This window comes from Nematocida major (genome assembly GCF_021653875.1).
Source record: "Nematocida major strain JUm2507 chromosome Unknown 2395, whole genome shotgun sequence".
Taxonomy (NCBI): Eukaryota; Fungi; Microsporidia; genus Nematocida; species Nematocida major.
Window position 1 is genome coordinate 36,535 of NW_025952949.1, and position 25,288 is coordinate 61,822.

General features: G+C 49.7%; 18 protein-coding genes across 18 annotated transcripts; 10 read left to right on the plus strand and 8 right to left on the minus strand.

Annotated features, from left to right (window-relative positions):
- Window positions 1–124: 124 nt before the first annotated feature.
- Window positions 125–4,552, minus strand: NEMAJ01_1333 (phosphatidylinositol 4-kinase A; the record flags this gene model as incomplete). Its single annotated transcript, XM_047915171.1, has 1 exon — window positions 125–4,552. One exon carries the CDS (start codon window positions 4,550–4,552, stop codon window positions 125–127), a length of 4,428 nt encoding a protein of 1,475 aa, XP_047771128.1.
- Window positions 4,553–4,857: 305 nt separating this feature from the next.
- NEMAJ01_1334 (uncharacterized protein) lies at window positions 4,858–5,463 on the minus strand (the record flags this gene model as incomplete). Its single annotated transcript, XM_047915172.1, has 1 exon — window positions 4,858–5,463. The coding sequence occupies one exon, from the start codon at window positions 5,461–5,463 to the stop codon at window positions 4,858–4,860; it is 606 nt and encodes a 201-aa protein (XP_047771129.1).
- A 32-nt stretch (window positions 5,464–5,495) lies between these two features.
- On the plus strand, window positions 5,496–6,563 carry NEMAJ01_1335 (uncharacterized protein; the record flags this gene model as incomplete). The annotated part of the gene is made up of 1 exon (XM_047915173.1): window positions 5,496–6,563. The coding sequence occupies one exon, from the start codon at window positions 5,496–5,498 to the stop codon at window positions 6,561–6,563; it is 1,068 nt and encodes a 355-aa protein (XP_047771130.1).
- Window positions 6,564–7,194: 631 nt separating this feature from the next.
- On the minus strand, window positions 7,195–8,697 carry NEMAJ01_1336 (T-complex protein 1 subunit theta; the record flags this gene model as incomplete). The annotated part of the gene is made up of 1 exon (XM_047915174.1): window positions 7,195–8,697. The coding sequence occupies one exon, from the start codon at window positions 8,695–8,697 to the stop codon at window positions 7,195–7,197; it is 1,503 nt and encodes a 500-aa protein (XP_047771131.1).
- Window positions 8,698–9,522: 825 nt separating this feature from the next.
- NEMAJ01_1337 (uncharacterized protein) lies at window positions 9,523–10,170 on the plus strand (the record flags this gene model as incomplete). The annotated part of the gene is made up of 1 exon (XM_047915175.1): window positions 9,523–10,170. One exon carries the CDS (start codon window positions 9,523–9,525, stop codon window positions 10,168–10,170), a length of 648 nt encoding a protein of 215 aa, XP_047771132.1.
- Window positions 10,171–10,557: 387 nt separating this feature from the next.
- On the plus strand, window positions 10,558–12,057 carry NEMAJ01_1338 (integrator complex subunit 11; the record flags this gene model as incomplete). Its single annotated transcript, XM_047915176.1, has 1 exon — window positions 10,558–12,057. The coding sequence occupies one exon, from the start codon at window positions 10,558–10,560 to the stop codon at window positions 12,055–12,057; it is 1,500 nt and encodes a 499-aa protein (XP_047771133.1).
- A 593-nt stretch (window positions 12,058–12,650) lies between these two features.
- Window positions 12,651–14,468, plus strand: NEMAJ01_1339 (uncharacterized protein; the record flags this gene model as incomplete). The annotated part of the gene is made up of 1 exon (XM_047915177.1): window positions 12,651–14,468. The coding sequence occupies one exon, from the start codon at window positions 12,651–12,653 to the stop codon at window positions 14,466–14,468; it is 1,818 nt and encodes a 605-aa protein (XP_047771134.1).
- Window positions 14,469–14,850: 382 nt separating this feature from the next.
- On the minus strand, window positions 14,851–15,498 carry NEMAJ01_1340 (20S proteasome subunit beta 1; the record flags this gene model as incomplete). The annotated part of the gene is made up of 1 exon (XM_047915178.1): window positions 14,851–15,498. The coding sequence occupies one exon, from the start codon at window positions 15,496–15,498 to the stop codon at window positions 14,851–14,853; it is 648 nt and encodes a 215-aa protein (XP_047771135.1).
- Window positions 15,499–15,524: 26 nt separating this feature from the next.
- Window positions 15,525–15,893, plus strand: NEMAJ01_1341 (uncharacterized protein; the record flags this gene model as incomplete). The annotated part of the gene is made up of 1 exon (XM_047915179.1): window positions 15,525–15,893. The coding sequence occupies one exon, from the start codon at window positions 15,525–15,527 to the stop codon at window positions 15,891–15,893; it is 369 nt and encodes a 122-aa protein (XP_047771136.1).
- A 19-nt stretch (window positions 15,894–15,912) lies between these two features.
- On the plus strand, window positions 15,913–16,653 carry NEMAJ01_1342 (20S proteasome subunit beta 7; the record flags this gene model as incomplete). Its single annotated transcript, XM_047915180.1, has 1 exon — window positions 15,913–16,653. One exon carries the CDS (start codon window positions 15,913–15,915, stop codon window positions 16,651–16,653), a length of 741 nt encoding a protein of 246 aa, XP_047771137.1.
- Window positions 16,654–16,822: 169 nt separating this feature from the next.
- NEMAJ01_1343 (uncharacterized protein) lies at window positions 16,823–17,800 on the plus strand (the record flags this gene model as incomplete). Its single annotated transcript, XM_047915181.1, has 1 exon — window positions 16,823–17,800. One exon carries the CDS (start codon window positions 16,823–16,825, stop codon window positions 17,798–17,800), a length of 978 nt encoding a protein of 325 aa, XP_047771138.1.
- A 23-nt stretch (window positions 17,801–17,823) lies between these two features.
- On the plus strand, window positions 17,824–18,504 carry NEMAJ01_1344 (translation initiation factor 2 subunit 2; the record flags this gene model as incomplete). Its single annotated transcript, XM_047915182.1, has 1 exon — window positions 17,824–18,504. One exon carries the CDS (start codon window positions 17,824–17,826, stop codon window positions 18,502–18,504), a length of 681 nt encoding a protein of 226 aa, XP_047771139.1.
- A 30-nt stretch (window positions 18,505–18,534) lies between these two features.
- On the plus strand, window positions 18,535–18,957 carry NEMAJ01_1345 (uncharacterized protein; the record flags this gene model as incomplete). The annotated part of the gene is made up of 1 exon (XM_047915183.1): window positions 18,535–18,957. The coding sequence occupies one exon, from the start codon at window positions 18,535–18,537 to the stop codon at window positions 18,955–18,957; it is 423 nt and encodes a 140-aa protein (XP_047771140.1).
- Window positions 18,958–19,322: 365 nt separating this feature from the next.
- NEMAJ01_1346 (uncharacterized protein) lies at window positions 19,323–20,705 on the minus strand (the record flags this gene model as incomplete). Its single annotated transcript, XM_047915184.1, has 1 exon — window positions 19,323–20,705. One exon carries the CDS (start codon window positions 20,703–20,705, stop codon window positions 19,323–19,325), a length of 1,383 nt encoding a protein of 460 aa, XP_047771141.1.
- Window positions 20,706–21,013: 308 nt separating this feature from the next.
- On the minus strand, window positions 21,014–22,357 carry NEMAJ01_1347 (uncharacterized protein; the record flags this gene model as incomplete). Its single annotated transcript, XM_047915185.1, has 1 exon — window positions 21,014–22,357. One exon carries the CDS (start codon window positions 22,355–22,357, stop codon window positions 21,014–21,016), a length of 1,344 nt encoding a protein of 447 aa, XP_047771142.1.
- A 314-nt stretch (window positions 22,358–22,671) lies between these two features.
- NEMAJ01_1348 (uncharacterized protein) lies at window positions 22,672–23,523 on the plus strand (the record flags this gene model as incomplete). The annotated part of the gene is made up of 1 exon (XM_047915186.1): window positions 22,672–23,523. The coding sequence occupies one exon, from the start codon at window positions 22,672–22,674 to the stop codon at window positions 23,521–23,523; it is 852 nt and encodes a 283-aa protein (XP_047771143.1).
- Window positions 23,524–23,553: 30 nt separating this feature from the next.
- NEMAJ01_1349 (vesicle transport protein SEC22) lies at window positions 23,554–24,192 on the minus strand (the record flags this gene model as incomplete). Its single annotated transcript, XM_047915187.1, has 1 exon — window positions 23,554–24,192. One exon carries the CDS (start codon window positions 24,190–24,192, stop codon window positions 23,554–23,556), a length of 639 nt encoding a protein of 212 aa, XP_047771144.1.
- Window positions 24,193–24,607: 415 nt separating this feature from the next.
- NEMAJ01_1350 (ribosomal RNA-processing protein 8) lies at window positions 24,608–25,270 on the minus strand (the record flags this gene model as incomplete). The annotated part of the gene is made up of 1 exon (XM_047915188.1): window positions 24,608–25,270. One exon carries the CDS (start codon window positions 25,268–25,270, stop codon window positions 24,608–24,610), a length of 663 nt encoding a protein of 220 aa, XP_047771145.1.
- Window positions 25,271–25,288: the final 18 nt, after the last annotated feature.

Below are 25,288 nucleotides of genomic sequence, written 5' to 3' on the forward strand. Positions count from 1 at the left end.
GGGCCACCCCAGGCCTGCGCTCTTCCTGTGAAAAAGCAGACGCGTGCGCCTAAAAGCACGCAGAGCCACGGCTTTATTTAAATGTGTCTTTTATTCATATCATACAGACAACGTGCTTTGCGCGCTAGAACGCAATGTTATTTGTAAGGTGCTGATATTGGTCGTATATCCACGTTCTTAGCTTCTTGGTCGATGATGTAATAAGCTTGTACACAAAAGCCGGCACCTCAGCGTCCTCAAGATCCAGGCGGAAGCGAGAGACCAGATTTTTCATTGTTGCCGACGTGTAGCAGGACAAGCCGCTGTGTCTTCCCATGTCAATCATAAGGACAATTTCCTTGGCTCTCTTCCGCAGTATGTAAAACCCCTTTACCATCAGGTCCTTGTACAACATAAAGGCCTCTCCGTCTGCTCCGCCCAGCAGCGAGAATATTTCATCTGTTATTTTTATCGGGCTCTCTATGTTTATGCTTCCGGGCGATATGTCCAGCATAAACCCAAAGTCGATATGTATTAGATGTCCTTCGTCTGTCAGCATTATGTTCCCGTTGTGCCTGTCTTTTATGTTCAGAATGTATGTCACCAGAGAGTACCCTGCAAAGCTTTCTACAAAGTTCTTTAGCGCCTGGCTGTACTTGTGCCCCTCGCGGTACCCGTACTTCAGAGAGAAGTAGTCCACAAGGTTGTTCACTCTCTCGCGCCCTATCTGATCTCTTGAGGTTGAGTGCGGAATCACCTCTATAATGCCCGAGCCAAACCCGGTGGCAAGCACTTTGTACGGGTACAGGTACACAGACAGCCCCTTTCCTTTGAATATGTTCTGGAATATCTGGATGATTTGCAAGGCAAGCACGTCCTGCCTGCAGTCGTCTCCAAACTTGAATATCACCTGCCGGTCCACTACCTCGTTTGTTTTCTCGTCGTTCACCTTAAAGGTCACCATATACGGAACCTTCTCTGCGCTCTGCAGCGCTCTTCCAGACCCTTCGACAAGCTTTATCACAGTTTCGCCCGTCGTAGGGAGGTAGCATCCCTCTGGAAACGAAACCTCTGATATTGCCTGGTTGATAAGCCGCTTCTTTGCGTCTCTGTCCATAGACACGTACTTCTGCAGCTTCTCCGAAATGTGTGTGAAGCTTTTCAGAAACTCGCTCTGTTTGTTGTACTGCTCCCTCTCCTCGTGCGTCATTTCATTCAGTATTCCCTCCTCATACGACTGCAAAAGGCTGTCGCCGTGCGCCTTTATCTCCCATATGAGGGCGTGCGCAGTTTTGTTTCGGACTATCCGCGTCAGCGCCTCCTTTATGGCAGGCCCGTTCCGTGCATAGTTCTTTCGGAGCAGCTGCACAATCTGCGGGGTGAAGAAAAGAAGTGTGTTTCCCCTGCTTTCCTCCGCCTCCAAAAAGTTGAGGGCCTTCTCTATTTCTTGCTCGTCCTCCGAAGTTCCCACAACAGAGAGCGCTTCAATCGAGGTAAGCCGGCTCATGTCCACAAAAAACCCCGAGCATCTGCATATGTGCTTTTTCAGCAGCACCTCGTCCACTTTTTTTATTCCGTACTCTGTGCTGAGGAAAATCAGCTCGTCCACGCCCAGGTCGTACAGCTCCTGCTCCTTCAGCTTTCTGACCTTAAGCGACTTTCTGGTCTTGTCTAGCGCGCACAGGAAGTTGTATGTCTGCGCCAGCGGATACTCGTAGAAAGTCCCCTTTGCCAGCGTGTACAGCGAGTAATATACGGCCGGCTCGTCCTTCACACAGTACCCAGTCAGAACCGCTTTTTTCAGCAGCTCGCGCTTCTCCTCTCTGTTGGAAACCTTCAGCAGAATCAAAAGGCTTTCCAGAGAGTACTCTTCCACAAGCATCCACCTCAAGTAGTTTCGCGTGTTCTCAATGATCCCTGGCGTTCCGCTTCGCATTATAATCAGGTCATTAATCCACTCGGTATTTATTGCATAGAGCAGGTGTGAGTACTCTTCTTCGGTCAGCGGCGCCTTGCCCACCAGCAAGTCCACGGCGCTTCCCCCAGAATGCCCCGCACATGCGCTGCTGCTGGGCGCGCCGTTTCCGCTGCTGCATATCTGCGCCAGCGCAGGCCGCGCGGGCTTTTTGGTGCATACAGAGTACATCCACTCCCAGATCTCGGTGCCCGGCATCGGTGTGGTTGGGAAAGTCCGGATTATTTCCATGATAAGGTTGGACCGGTTGAGAAGCTCTTTTATGCCTCTTTCGTCTCTCATCACCGGAAGCGCGTTGAAGAGCCCGAGGTCTACAATGTTCAGCACAATGTAGTTGTACACCTCAATAACCTCTTCTTTGATCTGAGAAAGTATGCTCTTGTACAGCGCCATGTAGCTGAGGAAAGTCTCTTTTAGGTTGAACATAGACAGCTCGTTTCCCCGAAACGTGTCAAAGCACTCTTTGAACCGCTGGTGGAACTCCTCGGAGAGCACCACAGACGGCTCCTTCTGCACAATGATCGTAAGTATTTCCACAATAATCTTCAGCGACAGCGGATACGCAGTGGGCACAGAGGCGACCTTTAGCAGGTCGCATGCATATGTTTTATAGAAGTCCAGCGACTCAACCGAGGCCTCTCTGTGCAGCCTGGTGATAATGCACGGCAGATGCTTGCCCATGTACTTCAAGGTGACTTCGTCCTTCAAATAGCTAATGATCCCCTTGTAGTTGTAGTTTTCCAGCTTGGCCGCCTCAACCGTGTAGACCAGGCTCAAAAACACTATGTAGTCTTCGTTGAGGTTGGGGCTTATCCCGATCACAGCGGCCATTTTCTTGAGGTCCTTCTTTTTAATGAGCGGGGTGGGGTCGCTGAATATAAACCCTGCAATCCCCACAAGAGCCGGCGTTTTCATCCGGAGGAGCAGCAGCTCGGTCTCTATGCCGCGCGTGAAAATGCTTGCGTTTGCATATATTCTCTTGTATATCAAAAACAGCTTGTGCACAATGAAGGGAGAGGTTGGGATAAACGGAACCATGTTCATTATGTATATGTACGTGAGGTCGGCAGACATGCAGACAAAGTTGATGAAGTCCCCCACCGCCTGCGTGCCCTTTTCCTGCGTGAACGGGTGCCTAAAATATGTCGAATAGAACGTGGAAATAAACTGCGGGTCGTATCTTCGTATGAGATGGTGCAGGGGAATGCCGATGTCGTGCATCGACAAAAAGGTGCAGTATGAGTCAATGTGCTCGATCTTGTTTTGGCTTCTCGATATTATTTTGATAAAAAACTCATTGATCTCCTTTGTGCTGCTTTTGCTTCGCGACCGAATCTTTGACAGAAAGATAGACACCAGAAGCGACATTCCCTCCGAGCGCTGCGCGGCGCTGTCGTACAGGTATATGATCTTCCGAATAAGCACCATAATGCTTTCTTGGTCGAGGTACTTGGTAAGAATGTCCACAGAGCTGCTGATTATCTGCTTTTTCTGCTGCGGCATGAACACGTCAAGGCACCCTGTTGTGTAGAAAGAATATACAATGTCAACCAGCGCCTGGTTCTTCTCCCTGTGGTACAGCAGCCCAAGCGCGTTCAGGGCAGAGTTCTGCACGTAAAAAATGTACGCATCCTGCAGAATGGTCTTGCCCTCCTCGGAGAACAGAGAAAAGCAGTCTGTGAACGCAGGCCCCTTCAAAAGAATCGACATTTGCATGGCCAAGCTAAAGCACCCAACCAGCTCGACCTCCAGCTCCTCAATAAACTGCTCTCCCAAGTGCCCAATGTACTGTTTGTACAGAAAGCACGTGAGGCTCTCCAGCAGGCTCCTGCTCCCCAGCGCTCTCCCCGCTTTGACCGACATTCGGATGTGCATTTCCAGGAACGACAGCGACAGCTCAATAAAGTCCAGCTGCATGTTCGGGCACATCGTGCCCTCCCAGTCTCCCATAAACAGCTTTGTGCTGTCTACCTCCTGCAGCATGCCTGACAGGCCCTCAACCACCCTTTCCGGAAGGCTCTCCAAAAAGGCCAGGAGCGTCTTCTCCTCCTCTTCTTCCTTGGCCTCTTCCTCCTCAACAGCCTTTTCGGCCCGCTCTTTCCGCAGCCGCAGCTCGTGCCGCAGCCTGGCCAGCTTCTTAATCGTGAACAGCCCGGACCGGATTATGCTGGGCAGCGGGTGCTTCGGGATTTCCAGGATGTCTGTGCTAGATTTCTCTTGGGCAAGAGGAGCCTCTGCCTTTGGCTTTATTTCCGGCTCGGAAAACCTATCCAGCCACTTGCCCTCGTACTTTTTTATTTTTGCAACAGTTACCTCCAGAACCGCGTTTATCTGCGCTATGTCCGTTTCTCGCTTGGGCCTTCTGTGCAAAGCGCCTTCAATCATTTCAAAGCACTCGTTAAGCCCAGCCTGCTGCTCAATCGCCTGCACATACGAAAGCAGCTGCGCATGCACAGACTCTTCTTCGTAGCCCTCCACCAAAGAAAGCCGCAAAAACATTTCTTTTGCTTTATCCAACGAAATGGGCGTCTCTATTTTTTCTCCCATTCTAATGTACTCTTCGCATGTTATTTGTTCTGGTAAACACTTCTCTTCCATGCCCAAAAATAAAAACAAATTTACATTTACTCCTCGCTAGCACAGAAATAATTACACGATCTATTTATGTTTATTTCAAACCCGAAATCATCTTTCCAGAGAGCCTGCAAGCACCACTTGCGTGGCAGTCTACACGACCCTTGCCGCGACTCTTCTTCTTCTGTGCTGCTTGCACGCGCCCTGCGCCACTCCAGGCAGAGCTTTAGCCTTTAATCTCTTGCACATGGCTGGAAACAGCACGCCTGCCTTCTCTCCCGGGGCATGTGCACGCTCCACGCTCTGCACGGACACTGCACAGCCCCTTTCTATCTATTTGGCCCGCCTGCATTTCGCCCTACTTTTTTGCTGATTCCCTCTCTGTATATTCTGGAGCGCAGCTTCATTGGCGCCTCCTCTATGTACTCTTTTCTTATGCGGGGCACCTCAGACAGAGACGAAAGCACAATTGGGATCGCCACGGGCTCCCCTGCTGCACACTCTTCTCTCTGGCCAAGCTGCATTTCTTCCATGATTTTGGCAGAGGCAGCTTCAAACGCTCTCCTTATATATTTCTTTTTTATATTTGATCTTAGCGCATCTGCCTTGTGCTTTTTTCTGCAGTGCCCTCTTTCTCCATGCGCGCCCTCAGCTGGCACATGCGCGCTTGGCTGTGCGCTGTGCTCTAAATACCCCGAGAGCAGCGGCGCCAGGAGCAGGCTTAGATCCTCTGGAACGCCTTGGCCCACGCTCTTCCCCAGCTCTTCTATAAGCGCTTTCGCATTCGCTTGAATTTTTCCCCTGTGCGCGCACACCGTGGTTTTCCCCGCCACGACCCCGGCCCAGTCTATGGCCTGGTATGGGCTGGGGCTCTCGCTCTTTTTCTTCCGGGCTGAGCCCTCTGCGGAGCCAAAGGCTTTCTCTTTTTTTGCCATAAAATATTTAATTCTTCATCTTTTCTTTTTCCATGGAAAGATTCATCGAAATAGTCGCTCCGTACAAGAAAGAGTGCTTTTTTGTCGAGGAGGCCGGCGAAGGCGGCATCCCTGTTCTCAAGTCCGAGAGCAAAAAGCGAGAAGTGTTTGTGGTGGCAAAATACGACGGGGATATACCGTGCGTGTACGTGCTAGCCAGCAGCACGATGCAAAGCGAGAGAGTCGCTGAAGTGGACGGAAATGTGCTAGGCATCCACGGCGTGAAGTACTTTAAAGCAAAGACCTTTTTCAAAAAAGACATGAAAGAGCTGGAAGACGCCGGAAAGGCCTCCATCAACACGTTCACCCAGCTGTCTCTGGAGTTTGGAAGCGCGGCCTTTACCAGAAAATTCAAAAAAAGAAAGCAAATATCAGAAATCACAAAGGGCATAGACAGCAAGAGCGAAATCCTCATGCAGACAATAGCGCCTTCGAGCACTCTCCCAAAGAGCGAGAGCTCCTCGCAGCAGCCTGACTTTCCGGTTAAAAATACAAATGCCAGCAGCCCCATGGATGTTTACAGCATACGAGATGTGCTTGGATTTGATCCATACTCGGTGCTGGAAAACAGCTCCAACATACAGGAGAACAAAGAGCTGAATCTGGGGGACGTGGCTGCGAGTGTGCTGGAGAAGAAGCCGCTTACGTATGCGAAGCACCGGAATGAGTACGTGTGGGCTGCCGTTTTCGACAGCATCTGCAAGCTTCTGGCGCTTAACAACAAGAACAAGCTCAGCTACATATATGAGATTGAAGAGGTTCCGCAGGTGACCCTTATAAAGCAGCTAGTATGCAAATTTATTGGGCCTAAAGCGAAGGTTGACGCCAAGCTGCACCTAGAAAAAAGGACCAAAATGGCGCTTGTGACCCGACTTATGGTGCTTCTTCTCCTGAAGAATGGAGGGACCATAGACCTGGCCAACCACATAAAATGTCTGTTTGGGTTTGACCTTGCGGTCGTAAGCAAAATAATGGCAGGGCTAGGCTGCAAAAAGTCTAAATCGCTGAAAATACCAGGCGCGACCATTATGATGTACACGCTTAGAGCGCCCAAGGCCTAGCGGCCTGCCACTAGAAACTGCGCCTGCGTGATTCCAAACGAGCATTCTTTAAACATAAACATACAAGCAGCGCGCCCAAGCAGCCAACAAACCGTACTAAATACAAATTCTATTCTGATGCTGCGTGCAGCCTACACACCCCGCATGCGCACATCTCTACCCAAAAAAGCCGCACGTGCATGGTTTTATTGCAAATGCGCACAGGCCTGCTGCCGCACTATAGCAGCTATATTGGCTGGCGCAGAATTGCCTCTGCACGGGGCAGCTGTCCAGCTCTTATGCGTTTATATGCAAGTTGGCGTCTGGAATGAACAAATAAAAACGCGTGGGCAGCAACTGTAGGCTTTCGGTTTCAGCGTCTAGCCTGGCAAAGTCTCTGAAGCAGGCTTTCCTTTCGGGCTGGGCCATCTGTTGCAGCAGCAGCTTTTTCTACTTTTAGTTCGTAACTTGCATGCCTCACATCTGCACATACAGCCCAGAGCCCTGTGAATCGCCTGCAGAGCACCTGCAAGAATGCACGTCCCTTGCCCGACTACCAAATAGCCCGAATGCGCATGCAAACAAAAATGCGTGTGCGCAGCTTCCTGTGCACTCACAGCAACATGCTATAATATCCTCCAAATATTTATTTTTAGTCACGATCATCCCAGTGCCCCTGCCTCTTTGGCGCGCTTAGCTTGTCTTCGTTTTTTGTGATAAACATCTGCGATATGCTGAGTATGTCGGAGGAGAGCAGTATAGCATAGTCGAGTGCGCGCTCTTTGATTGCTGCCACATCAAAAACCTCTTCGCCGTCCTGGCTTGGGCTCTTGCTTCCCACGACTTCGATTGCCTCCGCAAATGCCTTGGTCGCCACCTGCCGGATGTCTGTGTGCTTCTCTGCGTGCACCTTCAGCTTCTCTGCGATTTCGCGCTCGCACGCGCCCGCGCCCTTCATAAGCCGAAGCTTTCCGGTCCGCATCGACTCATTCGCACACACCTGCAGGGCATACACAGCCTTTGCTATCAGCTTCTCCGTCTCCTCCAGCAGCGCAGGAAGCGTTCCTTTAACAAGAATTGTTTCGATCTGCCCCTTTCCCTGCACCTTCGTGTACTTCTTCTCTCCGTACGTCGCGATCTCAATCGCCTCGCACACCCCCAAATACTGCTCGTCTATCGGCCGCAGCACGTTTGACATCCGCCCACCGAACAGCATGCACAGCCTTCTCAGGTCAAACTTGCTGTGGATCTTCAGCAGAATCACGCCTTTCTCGTTTAGGTAGTCCAGCATAAGGTTGTCAACCGACCCGCTGCACACAATCAGCCCAACCCCGTTCGAGGTCAGCCTGTCCACAAACTCCCGGACAGTTTTTTCGTCGTCCTGCGAGTACGCCAGAAGGTCCTCGGCCGTCTTCAGAAGAACAGTCCCCTTTGTCTCCATGTTGCTGATGGCAAGCGGGCACGTGTACACTGCGGTTTTCAGCTTTGTTCCTGCAGTGGTTGATGTCTCCGGCGCGCTCTCCAAAAGCATGCCCTTAAACCTTTCCGACTCCTCAATAGACCCTACGTTGACTTTTGTCACGCGGATGCTGTCTATGGGGAACGACCCGTTTTTCGATATCTCAGAAATAGACAGGGAAAGCAGCTCAGATATTCTGCCATTTTTTACAATTCCACTGGTCACTTTTCTCAGCACCTGCGCATTGTCCAGGGAAAAGTCTTCCAAGTGAACAACTTCTTTTACAATGTCCTGCAGCTCGTCTCCGCACTCCCTCAGCGCGCTTGCCAGCTCGGTTGGAAGCGTTCCGTTTTCTATAAGCAGGCTGCACTTCCTCAGAACCTCCCCAAGCACGCCCATTAGAAACCCCGTGCAGTCTCCCATCTGCGCCAGGTGCGCCACTGGCTCTACAATCATTCTCAGCGCAGGATGCTCGATGTCGCACCCCGAAAGAATTGTGGCGACCGACCTGCTCATCAGCACCCGTTTCTGCGCGTTAACAACAAGCTTGAACATCCCGTCAACCCCATACGATGTTTTCACCAGGTCGCACAGCCCAACAATTCCCTCTATGTTCTTCAGTACACACGCAATTCCCGTGCTCTCTGCAGTGTTCGTCCGCATAAGCCTATTTCCTCCAAATGCGCTTCCGTTCATTGCGTGGAAATAAAAATTAAATTAAGTAGCCCGAGCACGCTCCATGCACAGCCTCCTACAGAAAAGGCCCGTGCAAGCACGCTCGCTCCCAAAAGGCCCAGCCAAGGAAAGAGCCCGAATAAAGGCCGAATGCATGCCTCGCACACGTGCCGATGAGTGCCCACCCAGAGCGTACGTCCTTGCGCTGCACATTCCATGCTCTACCGCGCCTGGGAAAGTCTAGGCGCAGGAGCTGCGCGAAAAACACGCTTTCCACTGCACAAGCCAATTCCCCCGCTCTCGGCGGGCCTTGTCTGGGCGCTGCGCGGAATCCTCACTCGCATTCATTAAAAAATCATACGAAGTTTTCTCTCCTGCTTTTTTCCTTCAAGACCTGCCCGCGCCCTGTCTGTGCTATGCCCAGCCAGAAATTCTTCTGAAAAATCCTGAATAGCCTGAACATGCCGGCCCGCCGCCCTGTGCACATTGCGCAGGCAATTAGCCGAATTCTCTCTGAGTGGGTTTTCAATCTTTCCCATTTGATTTTCCCGGGCATTTTTATGCCTATACTTGGAACATTGGGTAATTAATTTGTTTCTTTTTTTGTGTTTCCGCCAAAAAGTTACCTAATGCATTAAATTAAAAAAATAACTTCGCACATTAAATTAGCTAAAAATTACCTAGGCCAACAAAGTTCAAATTCAAATAAGGCAAATTTTATTATAAATAGGGATATTTCCCCATTGAGATAATGAATTCCCAAATTCGGGGTAAACCTGCATTACCATATTGATCGTCTATAGGATATAAGAAGTTCGAATACTCTAAAAAACAAATATAAAGAGAATGGCACCTAAGTTAGTAACCCAAAGACAAGTTAAGTTTATTGATTTCACTGAAGAAATCAGAAAAAGTTTCGCAGCCAAGCAGTCCCCCAAAAAACCACGCACAAAGCTAGACTCCTGGCAGATCGCAACTCTGGAGAAGGCTTTTGATGATGACTCGCACCCGTCAATGAAAGCAAAAAAAAGGCTTTCCTCTACCTTGGGATTGCAAATAAAAAGCATACAAATATGGTTTCAAAACAAAAGGGCAAAAGAAAAGTCAAAAAGAGAACAGGAAGAAACCGACAGCGAAAGCAGCGGAAATGCCGCCAGCGAAGAGGCGGGGGTGCCGGCACGGGGCGGAGCCACATGGCAGGGCCCGGGAGAAGGCAGCAGCATGCACGCTCTGGGCACAAATGCGCTTGGCCACAGCGAGTCCTTCGCGAAGACTGATGCGATGTTTTCGTCTGCTGACATAAACTGCCTGAAAATGTCGTACGACGACTGCTACAGCAGCATTTCCTCCCTGTTTGACATAGGCACAAGCAGCTTCTCAGAGTACGACTCTTTCCTTAGCTCCTTTGGCTCTCCCATTGTGTGCATGCCAAGCGACAGGAGCGAGAGCGACATCTCAATAGACAGATCATCCAGCATGCTTAACACATTTTAGAAGATGATACATCATATGCAAAAGAGCTCATTGGTGGTCTGATCACTATAAGTGCCAGACTGTCTGCATTTGCTCAAAGGGTCTTCACCAATAATCAGAACACGTGCGAATGCAGGCGCTTTAGAGCCAAATTATAAAGAGTTATATATAAAAACAGCTCGCATAAAATCCAATAAATATACAAATATGACGCATTTTTTCTTTCTTCTCGTGCACGCGCCTACTGGATAGGCAGCGCCCGTCTGCATTTATGTGCACTTTGCAGCGAAAAGGCTTTGCCTGCCTGCCGTGTGGCGCGCTGCACTCTGGCTTCGGGCGGATCTTTCATTTGTTTTTTCATTTGGCCTAGAACCGCTTGCTATAAATTTTATTTTAAATTGCGACTCTATGAAAGTTGTCGTGCTGGGCGCTGGCCAGGACGTGGGAAGATCGTGTGTTGTTGTGACAATACAAAACAGAACTATCATGTTCGACTGTGGAATGCATATGGGCCATTCTGATCAAAGAAGATTTCCTGATTTTAAACTACTTGGGCCTGGGCCATACACTGGGCACATCGACTGTGTGATAATAACCCACTTCCACATGGACCACTGCGGGGGTCTTCCATACTTCACAGAAAAGTGCAAGTACTCTGGGCCTGTGTACATGACGCACCCAACGAAGGCGGTCCTTCCAATAATTCTCCAAGACTACTGCAAAGTGTACAGCGACCGGGAAGACCACGCAAAGCACCACTATCCGACGTACAATGAAGAAAACATAAAAGAGTGCATGAAAAAAATAATCCCGATTTCCATAGAAGAGACTGTTGAGATTGAAAAGGGCTTCACCATCACCCCGTACTATGCAGGGCACGTCCTTGGGGCTGCCATGTTTCACGTTAAGGTGGGGGACGAGTCGGTGGTCTACACCGGAGACTACAACATGTCGCCGGACCGGCACCTGGATGGCGCGTGGATGCCCAAAGTGCGCCCTTCTCTTCTGATCACGGAGTGCACGTATGCTCTGCTGATGCGGGACTGCCGGCGGGAGAAGGAGCGGGACTTTATCGACTCCGTGGTAAAGTGCGTGAAGAGCGGAGGGAAGGTCCTTGTGCCGGTGTTTGCGCTGGGAAGAGCGCACGAGCTGTGTCTTCTTTTGGACACGCACTGGGAGAAAATCGGGCTGGACATCCCCATATGCACGTCTGCAACGCTTACGCACAAGGCGAACGACATATACAAGCAGTTTATAGACTACACACACGAGCACATACGGAGCACGATGCACAAGCGGAATCTGTTTGACTTCCGGCACGTCAAGCAGTTTGACTCCTCGCTTGCTAGCTCGGACGGGCCCATGGTTCTGTTCTCCTCGCCGGGCATGCTCCACTCGGGCCCAAGCCTGGCCATGTTCAAGAAGTGGTGCGGAGACCCGAAGAACATGGTTATATTCCCAGGATACTGCGTGCGCGGAACCATCGGGGAGAGAGTTCTCAACGGAGCAAAAAGGATCGAGGTTGGCGGAATAGCGTATCCCGTGCGCATGAAGGTTAAAAACATGCCGTTCAGCGCACACGCAGACCAGAAGGGGATACTCTCGCTGGTCCAGCAGTGCGAGCCCGACATGATAGTGCTCGTGCATGGAGACATCCAGCGCATGAAAAGGCTCAGGCAGATCCTGGAGACGACGCTCTCCATCCCCACGATGCACCCCCCGATTGGAACCACCATGTACTTTGAGAGGCCAAAGCACACAACTGCAAGCATAAGCAAAGAAGCCTTGCAGTACCTGAAGGACAAAAAAGGCATAGTTGAGGGCGTGATGGAAGGCAGAGTAGAGGAAAACAATGGAAGGCCCCATCTGGTAATCACTTCCTGTAAAAAAAGCGTTTTCTACCACTAGGAAGGCTCTCTGCATGCGCCTGCACAGAAAAGTGCCCTCTGCAGCGAGGACGCCCTCGCGGTAGCGCCGCTGCCGGCGCCTTCAGCCATGAATCACGAAAGCTGGGCCTAGCACTTTTGTTTTTGGACGGCCGCAGAGGTCCCTGCAATGAATAAAGTAGACCGCGTTCTTTTCATCCTCTTCAAAGCCCTAGGCTTTCGCTAAACTATGCTTTTTCGCCATGCGCTTTGTTTTCTCGCTTGCCAGGCCAGCAAAAGCGCAGCTGCATGGGCCTTGCTCTTTTCTGGCCCACCGGTTTGCTTTGCCCCGTGAATGCCCTGAATGCGCATCCTTTCTCTGGATGCGCTGTTTTTTAAACTGCTCCCTCTAGAAAAAAGTCTCTAAGTTGTGCTTGGATACTTTTATTTTTAAATGGAAAGCGAAAACATCTAGAGCTCGGAGAAACCAGATGCACCCGGATGCTTGTGCACAGAAAAGAGAAAACACGCATTTTGACAGATAGCAGGGCTCTGCACCTATGCGGCAAAAGAGCGACACAAATAGAGACGCCCTGGAAACCAAAGGAAAACAGTGTTTTATATGAAAAACGAAACATGCCAGTCTATATAAAACACGGTGCCCCGCAATGGGCAAACACAGCGTGCATGGAAGAAACTGAACAAAGCCAGAACCACAGAATAGAGCGCGCAGGCAAAAAAGAAGACGAATTCAACTGGTTTGAGGACACGACTGAGTTTGGGTTTGACGACATAGAAGACATGCCCAAGAAAAAATCATTTTCGCACAGAATAAGCAAGGGGATTATCCCGGTGTCCATAGCAATACTAAGCATTTCGCTGCTCGGGCTTTTTGTTCTCAACTTTATCCCGGTCCGAATGCGGATTATTCAAGGGTTTTCTCTAAAGCACATCTTTATTCTTATTATTCTGCTTTCAGCCCTCCTTATTCTGACCAGGCTTGTGGTCCACGGGGGGTGCATTATTATCCGAGACAGCATCACAAACAGCCATCTGCTGCACAACAAAAAGCTAAAGCTTGACGTGACGATTGGGGTCTGGTTTTTCGAAATGATACCTCTTGGAATACACCTAAACACGTTTATTCCGTGGGCCCGGGTCTTTTTGGACAAAATGTTCATATGCGGGTTTCTCACGATTCTGGCGCTTTCGGGGAAGGGGATCATGATGGAGATATTCAGAGAGCAGTTCCTGTCAAACACCCTAAAAGACAAGGCGAAGGACGTGGAAATAAAGAACAGAATAGTGAACGCCTTGCGCGAGTACTGCTATGAAGACGAGAGCGAGCACGGGTCAGACACGCAGCCGGTTTCGTGCTTTCTTGTGAGCTGCATAAACGACGAAGACGAAAACCCAAACAGCAACCGCGGCATGGACTTTATAAAGGGAGACCTGGACAAGGTGATTGGCGACATGTTTACATCCTCTATATTCGAAAAAAACCACCTGACACAGCACGAAATTCTGTGCCTAGCGAGAGACGTTTTCATGAAGTGCTCGAAAAACAAAGAATACATCACGTTCAACGACTTCTGCGAAATTTTCCCGAATGCACAGGCAGCCATCCAGGCTTTCCTCTACTTTGACAGCGAGAACACAAAAAAGCTGACTAAAAAGGACATACGAGACACCCTGGGCATGTTCCACTACAACAGAAAAAACCTGCAGACAAGCTTCAACAGTCTCAACAACTTTATAGAGGTGCTGGACAACCTGTCCATCATTGTTGTGGCTATTCCCTTGGTCATCATATACCTCATAGTCCTGGGCTTCCCCATCAAGCAGCTTGTGGCCTTTTCGCTGAGCAGTGCTCTGATTCTGAACTTTTTTGTGAGCAGCATAGCAAAAGACTTCTGCCTGAATGCGTCCTTCATCATCACGCACCCGTTTGACATAGGAGACGACGTCATAATAGACGGGAAGAGCTACACCATATACAGGACAAGCCTGTACAAAACAGAGGTGCTGGGCATAGACGGGGGGAAGATATCGTTTCTGAACAAGGTTCTGTGGAACAAAAACATCATCAACATGACAAGAGCCCCGCAGAAGCTGATCCACATAAGCTTCAAGCTGGAGCCCTCAACATGCAAAAGCCAGTTCAACACCATAAAAAAGCACATACTGAAATACCTGCGCACGAACAACGACGTGTTCTATGAAACCTTCACAATCCAGTCCGAGTCCGAGTCTGTGTGCAAAGTCGAAGGCCACAACTGCGTGCTGGTGACGCGCTGCAAGTCCATTGGGAGCAAAATGGCCAAGCTGGAGCTTAAAATACAGCTGGTCAAGTATCTGAAAGAGCTTCTAAAGACCCTGAAGGACAAAGAGGAGCAGAAAGAAAAAGACAGGCTGGCCCAGCAGGCAGCGCCTCCCCAGAAAGAAGAGAGCTAGGCGCGCCAAGCCAATCCGCCCTGAACAGCGCCTGTTCACACCTCCAGGCATCATCCAACGCCAAAGGTGCAGGCAGCAGGCTTCAAAAAAATAGAAGGCACGCCAAAGCACAGGAGGTTAAGGAAAAACACGCACGGCAAAGAAGGCAGAGCCACACCACCGAAAGAAATTAATTATAAATGTGTCAGACACAATCCACTCGTCAATAATCAGACTGGGGCGGCTTTTATCCTCACTCACACATGGGCATAAAAAAATATTCTATTTATACTTTTACAACCCCATGCACTTTCTACAAATAAAAATACTAAAGTAACTGTTAGACTTTGTGCCGCAGGCGCACGCTGGTGTTAATGCACGTTGTTTATTTCTGCAAAGCCTCTCATATGGACACTTCATTACCTAATACAGTTATTTCTTCGGCGCCCTCCTCGGTTATGACCACCATGCGCACACAGCCTCCAGACGAGTTGTCTCTGTATATTGCATGCGACACCATCATCCTAATAAATGTAATCGCTTCGTCTTTTGTCATGTCCTCCTTAAACTCGCGGTCCCCCAGGCCTGTTATGTAAACAGAGCCAGACCCTGCAATAGACCAGTTCTGCTCGATCAGCGCGCCTCCGAGAGGGATCGAGAACACGTGGCCGCCCGTCTCGTCTACGCCAGCAACTATAAACCCAGCCATGATTCCCTGGTCGGTGCTGTTCCACACAACGCTCTTCATGGCGACTGCCACATCCTTCACAAGCGGCTTTTGGCCATGGCAGTAAATTCCCGTTTGGATCGTCTTCTTTACATAGTCTGATATTCCCTGCGTGTCGGCAGCTGACCCGCACCGGCAGGTGTACACATTGTCCAACAGCTTGGTTATTTTCCGGCTGACTCGGTTTGACACATACGTCCCCATGGAGGTTCGCGTGTCTGCGCCCAGTATCACACCGTCCTTATACTTTACTGCTATGATGGTTGTACCCAGAGAAACAGCCGGCTGCGTCCTTGCACTCTCGCATGAATCCACTCTTAACATTCCTGTAAATAAAAACAGAAATATATATGCCTATTGTCTACGTGCCCGTGCTGAAGAGAAGCCAAGTATGCGTCTTTGAGGAGTCGCTTCCATCACCGCTCTATGGCAGAGTGTCAGAGGACGAGTGGAGCCGAATAATGAAGTATCTAAACACCGCCCTGCTCCGAAGAAGGGACAGGCTTGTCTTTAGAATTCTCGCACCCTTTTTAATAGGCAACATTATGAGAACATTTGCCCAGCGGTATGTCGACAGACAGGTGGAAAAGTACCTGGAAAAGAAGAACCTTATTCTAAGCCATCGAGGCGTGCACATCCACCACCCAAAGGAGAGGCTCTACTCTGGAATGGACGTCTCCATATGCATAGGCGTTGTGTTTCCTATTAATAATGCGTAAACTTTTATTTTGTAAATAAATGCGCATAAAGGGACAGGAACTGGCGCCGGGTGTGTTTGCTGAGGAGCCTACTCGCGCGCACATGAAGTCGTACATCATGGGAACCACCGTGCTGGCCATGAAGTACAAAGACGGAGTTATGCTGGCTACAGACACACAGCTGTCCTATGGCTCGTACGGGAAGTACAACAACATAGAAAGGAGCGGGGCTGTGTCCAAGAACACGTTTCTGGCCAGCTCCGGGGAGTACAGCAACTTCCAGGAGCTTCTCAAGGTGCTCCGGGTAAAAACAAACCCGCCGGGCGACAAGGAGGTGTATATGGGGCCCAGAGAGTGCTTTGAATTGGTCAAAAACCACATGTACGGCAAGCGGTGCAAAGGCACTCCCGAGCTAAACACGCACGTCGTTGCAGGCATAGAGGGCCCGCTGAAGTCTCGCGTGCTTCCGTACGAGCATGACCCAAGCGGGAAGTTTCTGGGGGTTGTTGACCACCTTGGAAACTTCTACTACGACAGCATTGTAGGCACAGGGATAGGCGCGCACCTTGCTCTGCCTATACTTCGGGCACAGGTAGGAGAGAACACCGAGATGTCAGAGGAGGAGGCGCACAAGATTCTTGTGTCGGTAATGACCACGCTGTACTACAGAGACACACGGGCGTCTCCAAGCATTCAGATATCAAAAGTAACAAAAGAAGGCATAACCGTATCAAAGCCCTTTATGCTGAAAACGTCCTGGGAGATAGCAGATATTTTATAAACTGCTCTGTGTGTGCCTTCGTGCTGCGAAAAGGCAGCGCGGCCACAGAGCAGCCCTAATCCAGAAAGAAAATAAAAGATCTTTAGTGGTATGTACAAATGCAGCATCGCTTGGTGCGCGCAGGTTTGCGCTGAAATTCCGCGGGCAAGCCTTTTATGTGCGCAGGAGCATGTGTTTCATAGGCTTGGCAGTCCTGGCAGTCGGGGCGTACGTGATTGGCCCACTTTTATTTAAAAGCCACGGTGTTTTACTGCTGATGGAAGGATCTTTTGTGCGCAAACAAAGCCATCTGGCAAGGCGCAGAGCCAACCCAGCTCGAAGACACAGCGTTTTTTCGCACGCCTCCCACACAGCGGACGCCCAGGAAAAAGTGCATCCGAAAAGTAGCGCCAAATCCTTTAATAAAAGCGAAAGCAACAAAAAGCTGAAGCCTTTTCACTTGGGCGAGAAGTCGAACAAAGAAAAAAACGTTGAAATAAAGAAGGAGTTTAACCAGAACAAAGCCACAGGGAGGCTCATGGCGCTCTTCATGAGCATATTTGTGAGCAGGTGGTTTGAGATACTTGTGGACATCCTCGTTCTGACAGCGATACTGATCCCTGAGAACTGCGAGTTTGCAGGCATTGTGTACAGCGCATGGAAGAGCCGGAAAAGCGAGCGGTTTGACTATTCTGCGCACACCGCAGGGGAGCTCTTTAACATGGCATGCCCGTTTCTGGAGGGCGCCGTCTGCTTGGCCCACTCCATTCTGTTTGTGCTGGAGTCCTTTGTGGGCGTAGAAATACCAAACGGCCTCCTTGTCTGCATTCTGGCCTCGCACATAACATGCGCTCTGATTGTTTTCCGGGTTGAGTTTTTAGACGGAGAAAAGACCCCGCGCCATCACGCAGCAGCTAGATATGCGGTGGAGGGGGCGGTTTTGGCCTTGTCCATTTTTATTACAGTTGCATACTGCAAAACACACTTGAAGTACCAGTCGCTTATTCTCATAGCCACAATCATGGCCCAGTATCTGTGCAGGACCCTTACCCGCATAACCAAAGCCTCGCACAACCGCATCCGGAAAAAGCTCAACCAAGCAAGCACCCGCATTTTCCTGTTTTTTGCCTTTTTTATTTTGTGCATGCTTCTGGGCCTTTCTATATAATTTGCTGAATTTTCTTAACTTTTATGTGTGGACTTTCTATGAACCACGAGAAAAAAGAGCCAGCGCTAGACGAAGAAATTTCCAAAATGCACATAGCCAGCCAGTCCAGCGACGAAAGCGACGAAGACTCGGACTTTGTGCCAGTCGGATTTGATTACGACGGATTTAACACGATGGCAGCGGGCATTCTCCACTTGGAAAAGCCCGAGGCCCCGGAAAAGACAGAGGAAAGCATGCTTTCGTACGAGTCTTTGCTGGCAAGAATAGAAAAGCATTTGAAGTCCTCGGACGTTGAAATAGAAAGCAAGATCAAAATACCTATTTCCATACGAAGAGACGGGGCCACAAAAACGTCCCTGAACATAACCGAAATATGTAGAGTCATTTGCAGGGACGTGGCGCATCTCAGGCAGTTTATAGAGGTAGAGCTGTCCGTGAACTGCTCAATAGACGGAGAGGAGCGGCTGGTCATCAAGGGAATATTCCCAGAGACGCAGCTCCAGAAAATCGTCAGGAACTACATAAAGCAGTACGTCTCGTGCGGCATATGCGGGTCCCTAGAAACGACTTTAGAGAAGGAGGACAAGCTGCTTTTTAAGAAGTGCACAACGTGCAACGCTTCGCAGTCTGTCAACGCAATTCAGCAGGGATACAAAGCACTCACCACAAAAAGGTCTGTATTGCGGAGAAAGGCCGCAGAATAAATTAATAAAGGTCGATCTTTTTTTTTGTTTATGGATTGGTCTGAGTATTTCCACGCATATATGCAAATGCCAGAAAGCATCAGAGAGTGCGCTCTTCTGTCAGGAAGCTCTGTGGTGGCAACGCAGTACACAGACGGTTTCCTCAGCGAGGAAACTGTGGGCTCGCTGTGGCAAGAGACCACGCCCAAAAACTCTGTTATTATCCACGATGCAAAGTATCTGTATGTAAGAGACATAGTTGAGGGCCAGGACGGGTATTCAATAAGCTTCTACCAAAAGGTGAAGTCTGCAGGCGAAGAGGACCCAGAGGAGGCAAACGTCCTGTTTGCTGCTAGAATGGACACTCTTTTGTGGGTGGGGAGCTTTAACAACAACCAAAAGAGCAAAGTGATTCCATTCGTAGAGAGCATTGCCTCGCATATTTACACGCACATTGTCCAAAGCGAGGAATGATTATTTTGCAGCTCTGCAGAAAAGTGGAATATTTCACAGGAAACTAATAAAGTATTATGCACTTCCATTTAAGAGCGCGCTGCGCATATTCTGCACACTTCTCGGCTGGGCGCCGCTGCGCGCGCTTCTAGAGTTCGCATTTTGGCGAGGGCCGCCGTTCGGGCAATGCGCAGGAAAGCGGCACGCGGGCACTGGGCCCAGCCGAGAAGCATCTAAGGCAAAAAGAAAACCACCCGAATTGGTCCGCTGTGCTTCCATTTATTTTCAGGCCACAGCCTGCATGCGCCTCTAGCAAGAAAGCAGCAGGCTTGGCCGAAGACAAAAAAGCGCATGCGCTTGCTCCCAAGCTGCTGTTTATTGAATATTTACAGAAAAATATCCCTACATACCAGCAGCGCAATAGACGCGGCAAAAGCCACAATCAGAGTGCTCAGCAAAAAAACATACACCCACGCGCTCTGAACTAGCCTATGTGCAGAGGAAAGCGCCCGAGGGGTCACCAGCTCAACTCGGAGGGCGCGCGCATATCGGTGCGCTTTTTCGAAAACATACATCCTTTGAGAAACATCCAGAGACGAGAGAAGTTTTAGTATGTTCGGGTCCTCGGGCGGGATTTCTGCGGGCGTCTCAGCGACAGAAGCGCTCTCCGAAGCCTTTTCGCCCGAGCAATCCAGGTCCTCGGAGGGGATCTGCACGCACTCAGCCTTTGCGGGTTGGTTCAGGCTCTCAAACAGCGCCGAGAGCAGGGCCTGGCTAACGGTGGCCTTGAACGCTTGTATGCCGTCGGGGCTAGACTTAGCTTGCGCTATATGTCCCTCTGGAGCTTTGGCGCCAGGAGTCCACAGTATGGGCATGCCATGCACGCCTTTCATCATCTGAAAATAAAAATCAGTTTCCTGGACTATGCGATTTCTGTGATAGTTAACACTTCTGATTATGGGAATGTACCACTTGAGGCCTAGGCACTGGGTCATGCGAAACGCATCGGTTTGTTTGACCCTCAGCTCTTTTCGGGAGCCAATGGCGTCAAAAATCGTGTCCAGGATGGCGTCTCTTTCGCCAAACACCGTGAGATACAGCTGGCTCAGGCTGTACATCGTTTCGTCCCATGCCCCCACTCCATTTTTCTTCTCATGCCGCTTGCACACTTTTTCCAGGCGGGCTTTCAAGTATGCGGAGTTTTTCAGCCGCATGTGTGCATCGTGCTCGCGCATGTGCATGTGCATAATGTTTATGTATTTGTCTGCATGCGGGCTGCATATATTTCCAATTGTGCTCAGTTTGTACAAAATGGTTTGTATGTGTCTGGACAGCCGGCCCTTGACTGTTTCTTTGCCGCCTGTTTCCATTTCCTGTAGGTTTCTGCGTATGACTTCTTCTTGCTGGGCCTGCGTTTCTTCACAAATGGGGACGCCTCTGGACCTGTCCTTGGCCTGGGCCAGCACGGCGTTTCTGAAGCTAACTATGTTTCTGTTGGGCGAGTGCTGCAAGCTGTGCAGCATGTTGGCCCTCACCATTTCCTCCACCAGGACCATCCGGTTTCTTGGCACACTGTTTTCAACAAACTTGAATTTTGTGCACTTTCCAAAAACATACGAAAGCAGATCATATTCGTGCGCATCTGTTATGCACATGTCTAATTTTAGCCTGCTCCAAATAAACTTTTTGATTGCTCTTGTGGCCTTGCGCGCGCTTAGTACGATGGTTATAATGTCTGTTGTAATTTTCGATCGGTGCTTTATCTTCATTTCTGCTTTTTAAATTTTACTTTTTTCTCTTATACTCCCCGACCTGCAGCTCCTAAAATGTGTGACTTTTGATGCACAATAGATAGATTGGTTCTGGATTTTATGATTTCCGGACATTGATGCACGCGCTTTTTTAGGCCTCGGTTTTCTGCCGAAAAGCTTCTGGCTGCGCAGGCGCGCGCCCAAGCATAGCGGCCGAGCCAAGCAGCGCCTTTTCAAATTTAGAAGGCGCCCACGAAATATCCGAAAGAGCCCGCAGCAAGTAGCTGGGTGCTGGCGTGCTGGCGCACACTCAGTGGATTTTCCGCCTACTTATCGAGCGCCCTTGCCAAGGCGCGGAAACATGTGAATATAGTGCATATTGCAAAAACCAGAAAAAAAATCGCGCAAACAGCAAACACTCTCCGAATGTGGCATGCTTTCCTGCGGAATAACTTCACGTAGTGTGGAGTTTTGAGCTTAACTCCAAGTATCGATGCATACTCATACACCTTGTTGAAAACATACATCTTCTGCAAAGGCGACAGAGGCTCAAGCACGCGCCGGTCAAGCAGACTGCTCTCTTGGTCGTCTGGGCCCGCGTCTGTGCATGCGCATTTCTGCTGGGGCGGCTGTGGCGCCTCTTTCTTGTCTAGTTCTGAAAAAAGCATGTGCAACAGCTTCTGGTTCACCGTTTGCTTGAACGCCCTTATTGCATGCAGGCTGGATGCAGCGTACACTATGCAGTCGCCGGCCTTCCTCCTTCCCAGCTCCAGTTTTATGGAGTTGTCGTACACACCCATCATCAGCCGGCAGTAGAAGTACTGCTCGTTCAGCGCAACGCTTCTGTAGCGTTTGATGGTCCCCAGCAGAAACATTCTGGCGCACACATGGTGCAGTATGTCTTTGAGGTTCCTTTCGCCTGCCGAGCCGCATAGAACTGGCCGCATGGACCTGTTTGGGTTGCACAGAAAGATGGCCTCTTTGCTCAGCACGCCAAAAAGCGTCTCGTCAACGTCATAGGTATGCTTCGGATGGAGTGGTATGCATCCTGCCTCCCACTCCCGGCGCACACGCTCTATTAAGGCGTTTAAATGCGAAGAGTACACCAGCTCTATGTATCCTGCATACTCGAGGGCGAGCTTAAGAAGAAAGCGCGCATATTTTTCCGGGCTTACCCCGCAGATCCTTTCTGTTGCGGCCATGGTTTTTAAAGTAGTGTGCAGAAGCGAGCAGATCGCGCCCTTTAGTGTGATTTTGTTGTCTATCATGCTCTCCTGAAAGTTCATGTAAATGACAGTCTGCTGCCGCACGCGCTCTTGCGCGTTTGTGGCCTCGCCTCGGCTGGCTTTTGCCAGATACATAATCGCTTCTTTGAACGCGGCCAGATTCTTGCTAGGCTTCTCCAAAATGCTCACTAGCAAGTTGGACCGCAGTATGGTCTCAAGCAGTGTCTTCTTGTCTTCCAGCATGTCTTCGGCAGCATACACAAAGCGTATGCTCTCCTCCAGAACGCACGACAGTAGGTCATAACACATGTCGTCGGATATGGGCGCCTTCTTGTGTATTTCCATCGGCATGTACTTCTTGAGTGTGCGCCCAATTTGGCCCAGGCACACATGCACTTTTAAACAATCAAAGACGGCCACTATCAGCGGTTCTTTTTCCTCCATGTTGGATTTTTAATTTTTTCTTTATTTATATGGCTGATTGGCCTTTGCATATATGCCTAGCCAGAAAGAAAACCTGCAGGCGAGAGCCCAGGCACGCAGAGACAGGCTTCCCAAGGGCCGAGGGCAGAGGCTCAGAAAAGCAGCGCTCGACTGTTTTGGGCACTTTATTTCTAAGCTCCTAAAGAAGAAAAGCAGAAAAGGCATGCTATGTGCGCCTGTGCGTGCCTCTGCTCCAGCTTCTGAGTTTTTCTAATTATGAAAGGGTTAATTAATCGTCCTTAGTAAGATATAAATAGAGGAGTAAAATTTTAGAAATGGAAGACGCTGCGCAAATAGTCAAAATAATAACAAAAGAAGAGGCTTCATGTGTGGAAATAGACGCCTTTCTGCAGAGAATGCAGGCGCAGGAGAGCTTCTCCATACCACAGTCTCTTTTGGTGGACTACTTGAAAGCAAGAAGCAGAGAAGTGGTTATGGAAGGGAAGAGGCACTGCGAGAAAAAGGCTGAAATCGCGCGGGTGTACGCAGAGTACACTCAGTACCTCACCAGCGTTCTGGAGCTGCACGACAACAAGGAGATATTTATGGGCCCTCGGGTGCGCTCTCTTGTCCAAAAGTCCATAAGCTCCCAGTACATAACAAGAGAGGACAAGCTTTTTCTGCTGGAGGAGAGAAAGAGCGCGCACGACTCTCTCCTGTTTCAGTTCGACATGAACAAAGCGCTTGTGTACGTTTGTGTGCATTTGGTTGGGCGCATGGAGATTCTCAGAATAGAGAAAAGCCTTCTGGAGCTGTCCCCTGACGCGCCGGGCGAGTCCGCGCCGAGCACCGAGCCGAGAAAGAGCATGTTTGTGCAAAAGGTGCCGAGCACCGCCGCACACCCTATCAGGATAAGCGGAAGAGCCTCGCACTCGGACATACAGGCGATGCTCGCGCCCGAGAACGGCCCCAGCATGTCGATAGAGCAGTACGGCGAAAGAATGCTTAAGCAGATGGAGAAAATGGGCCTGTCCATCGAGCCGGTCGTGCAGAGCGCCTCCACAGCACCAGAGGACGAGGACCTTTTCAACGAAGAAAGCATGCAGCACGACACCGAGGAGGAAAGAAAGAAAAAGGAAAAGGACCAGCTCCACTATGGAGACGGAAACCGGCTTGGCAGAAAATAGAAGCTACAGTCTTTATTTTTTCACAGGATCTCATCTAATGAAAAAGTAGAGAATCAAGAAAAACAAAATCACAATGGCAGCATAGAACACATACTGCATCACAACAGCTTCCACATGCATCTTTCTGCTCTTCTTTCTGAACTTCTCAGAGATGTTCTGCAGCTTGTGCCCAAGTATTTCCAGCTGCTCTATCTTGTGGCCTCTTTGCAAAACATTTGTGTAGTTCTGTATGCACACCTCCTTTGTCTCCTTCAGAGTTTCGAGGGTTTCCTCAAACCCTTTGTCTTTGCTGTACTTTTTGCTCTCCTCCTTTATGATTTCCTCAAACCGAATGTACGACATTTCGCTTGATAGGTCTGTCCCATAGTTTTTTTCAAATATGTCTTTCAGCCTTTCAAAGAACAGGGAAATTGTGGTTTTGGATAGGCCTATTTCCACAGCACTGAGAATCATAATGCTTTGGAACTGCTTGAAGTATATGCTTATGCCCTCCTCCGCAGACTTTGTGCTGCAGAACTGCGTTTCGTTTGGAAACTTGTCTGGAATGCTGGACATCTCATCAAGCACCTTCTTGTGGACAGTTTCGAAGTGCCTGGAGAGTGGGCACTCTGCAGACACAATTATTCTGCTGTCCAAGGGTCTGACGATTTGAGTAAATAAAATGGCCATGCGGTAATTTACAAAAAAATAATTGTATATGAAGGCACTGTCCACCATAGAGCATATCTATTGATGATTGCATGTCTGCGAAAACACTTTTGTGCATGCACCGTGCACTGCCTGGGAGCTCCAAGCAGCGAGAGGCGCATGAGAAAAAGGCTTTTAGACGCCCATGCATAACTGCTTTATTCCAAGACGCGACTGCGCAGAAAAAGGCCAGGAGGGCATGTGTGCTGCCCACACAGTACCAGACGAGATAAGAAAGAAGACAACATAAACTGCACAACGCATGTGCTTGCTCTATAAGTCTGTTTTAGTGGCATATGCCTGCTTGCTTGCTATTTAATTATTGGCGTGCAGTGCGGCACTTTCTGAGCTGTGCACGCCCGCCACGCGCTGCCTACATGCTAGCAGATGCGCATCTCTATCTCTTCTTGTACACGCACGGCTTGAGCGGAATCGAGGGCAGCCTTTTGACCCGCGTAGAGACCTTTTTGAAGTCAAAAAAGCAGAAGAAGTTGCTTTCCAGGTCTTTGGACAGCAGAGTAAAGCCGTGCAAAGACATCGGGCGCACAAAGCCGTCTATCTTGTGCAGCCTGCTCCTTACCTCCACAATCTTCAGCAAGGCCCCGGGCTTGAGTATTCTGTAGGCCTCCTCTATGTATGCGCTGGCGTCCTCGCCCATAAGAGACAGGCAAAAGACAACGACCTCAACGGACTCGTTTTTCAATGGAGTGTTTCGTATGTCTGCCTCCACAACATACTTGTCGTCCTCCGGCTTGATTAGATCAAAAGAGTGGACCTGCCTCTCCTTGAACCGTTTTGCTATGGTTGCATCTCCACACCCCATGTCAGCAATAACGTGTTTTGCGTCTACATTTCGCAGCTGATTTACAATTCTGTCCACCGGATTAAATGGCCACTTGGCCACCTGCTCTCTGTACCCCTCGTGGTACTTCTGGAATAGCTCCGGGTTCATTTCCTTGTCCGTCTTTCTGTAGAGGACCTCGTTCAAAATTCTGAACTTTGCGCCCTTCAAGCCGGCCTCCAGATTCTCAATTATTTTGCTCGCTCTGTTGCTTGCCATAAAAAATTTGCAGCCTCC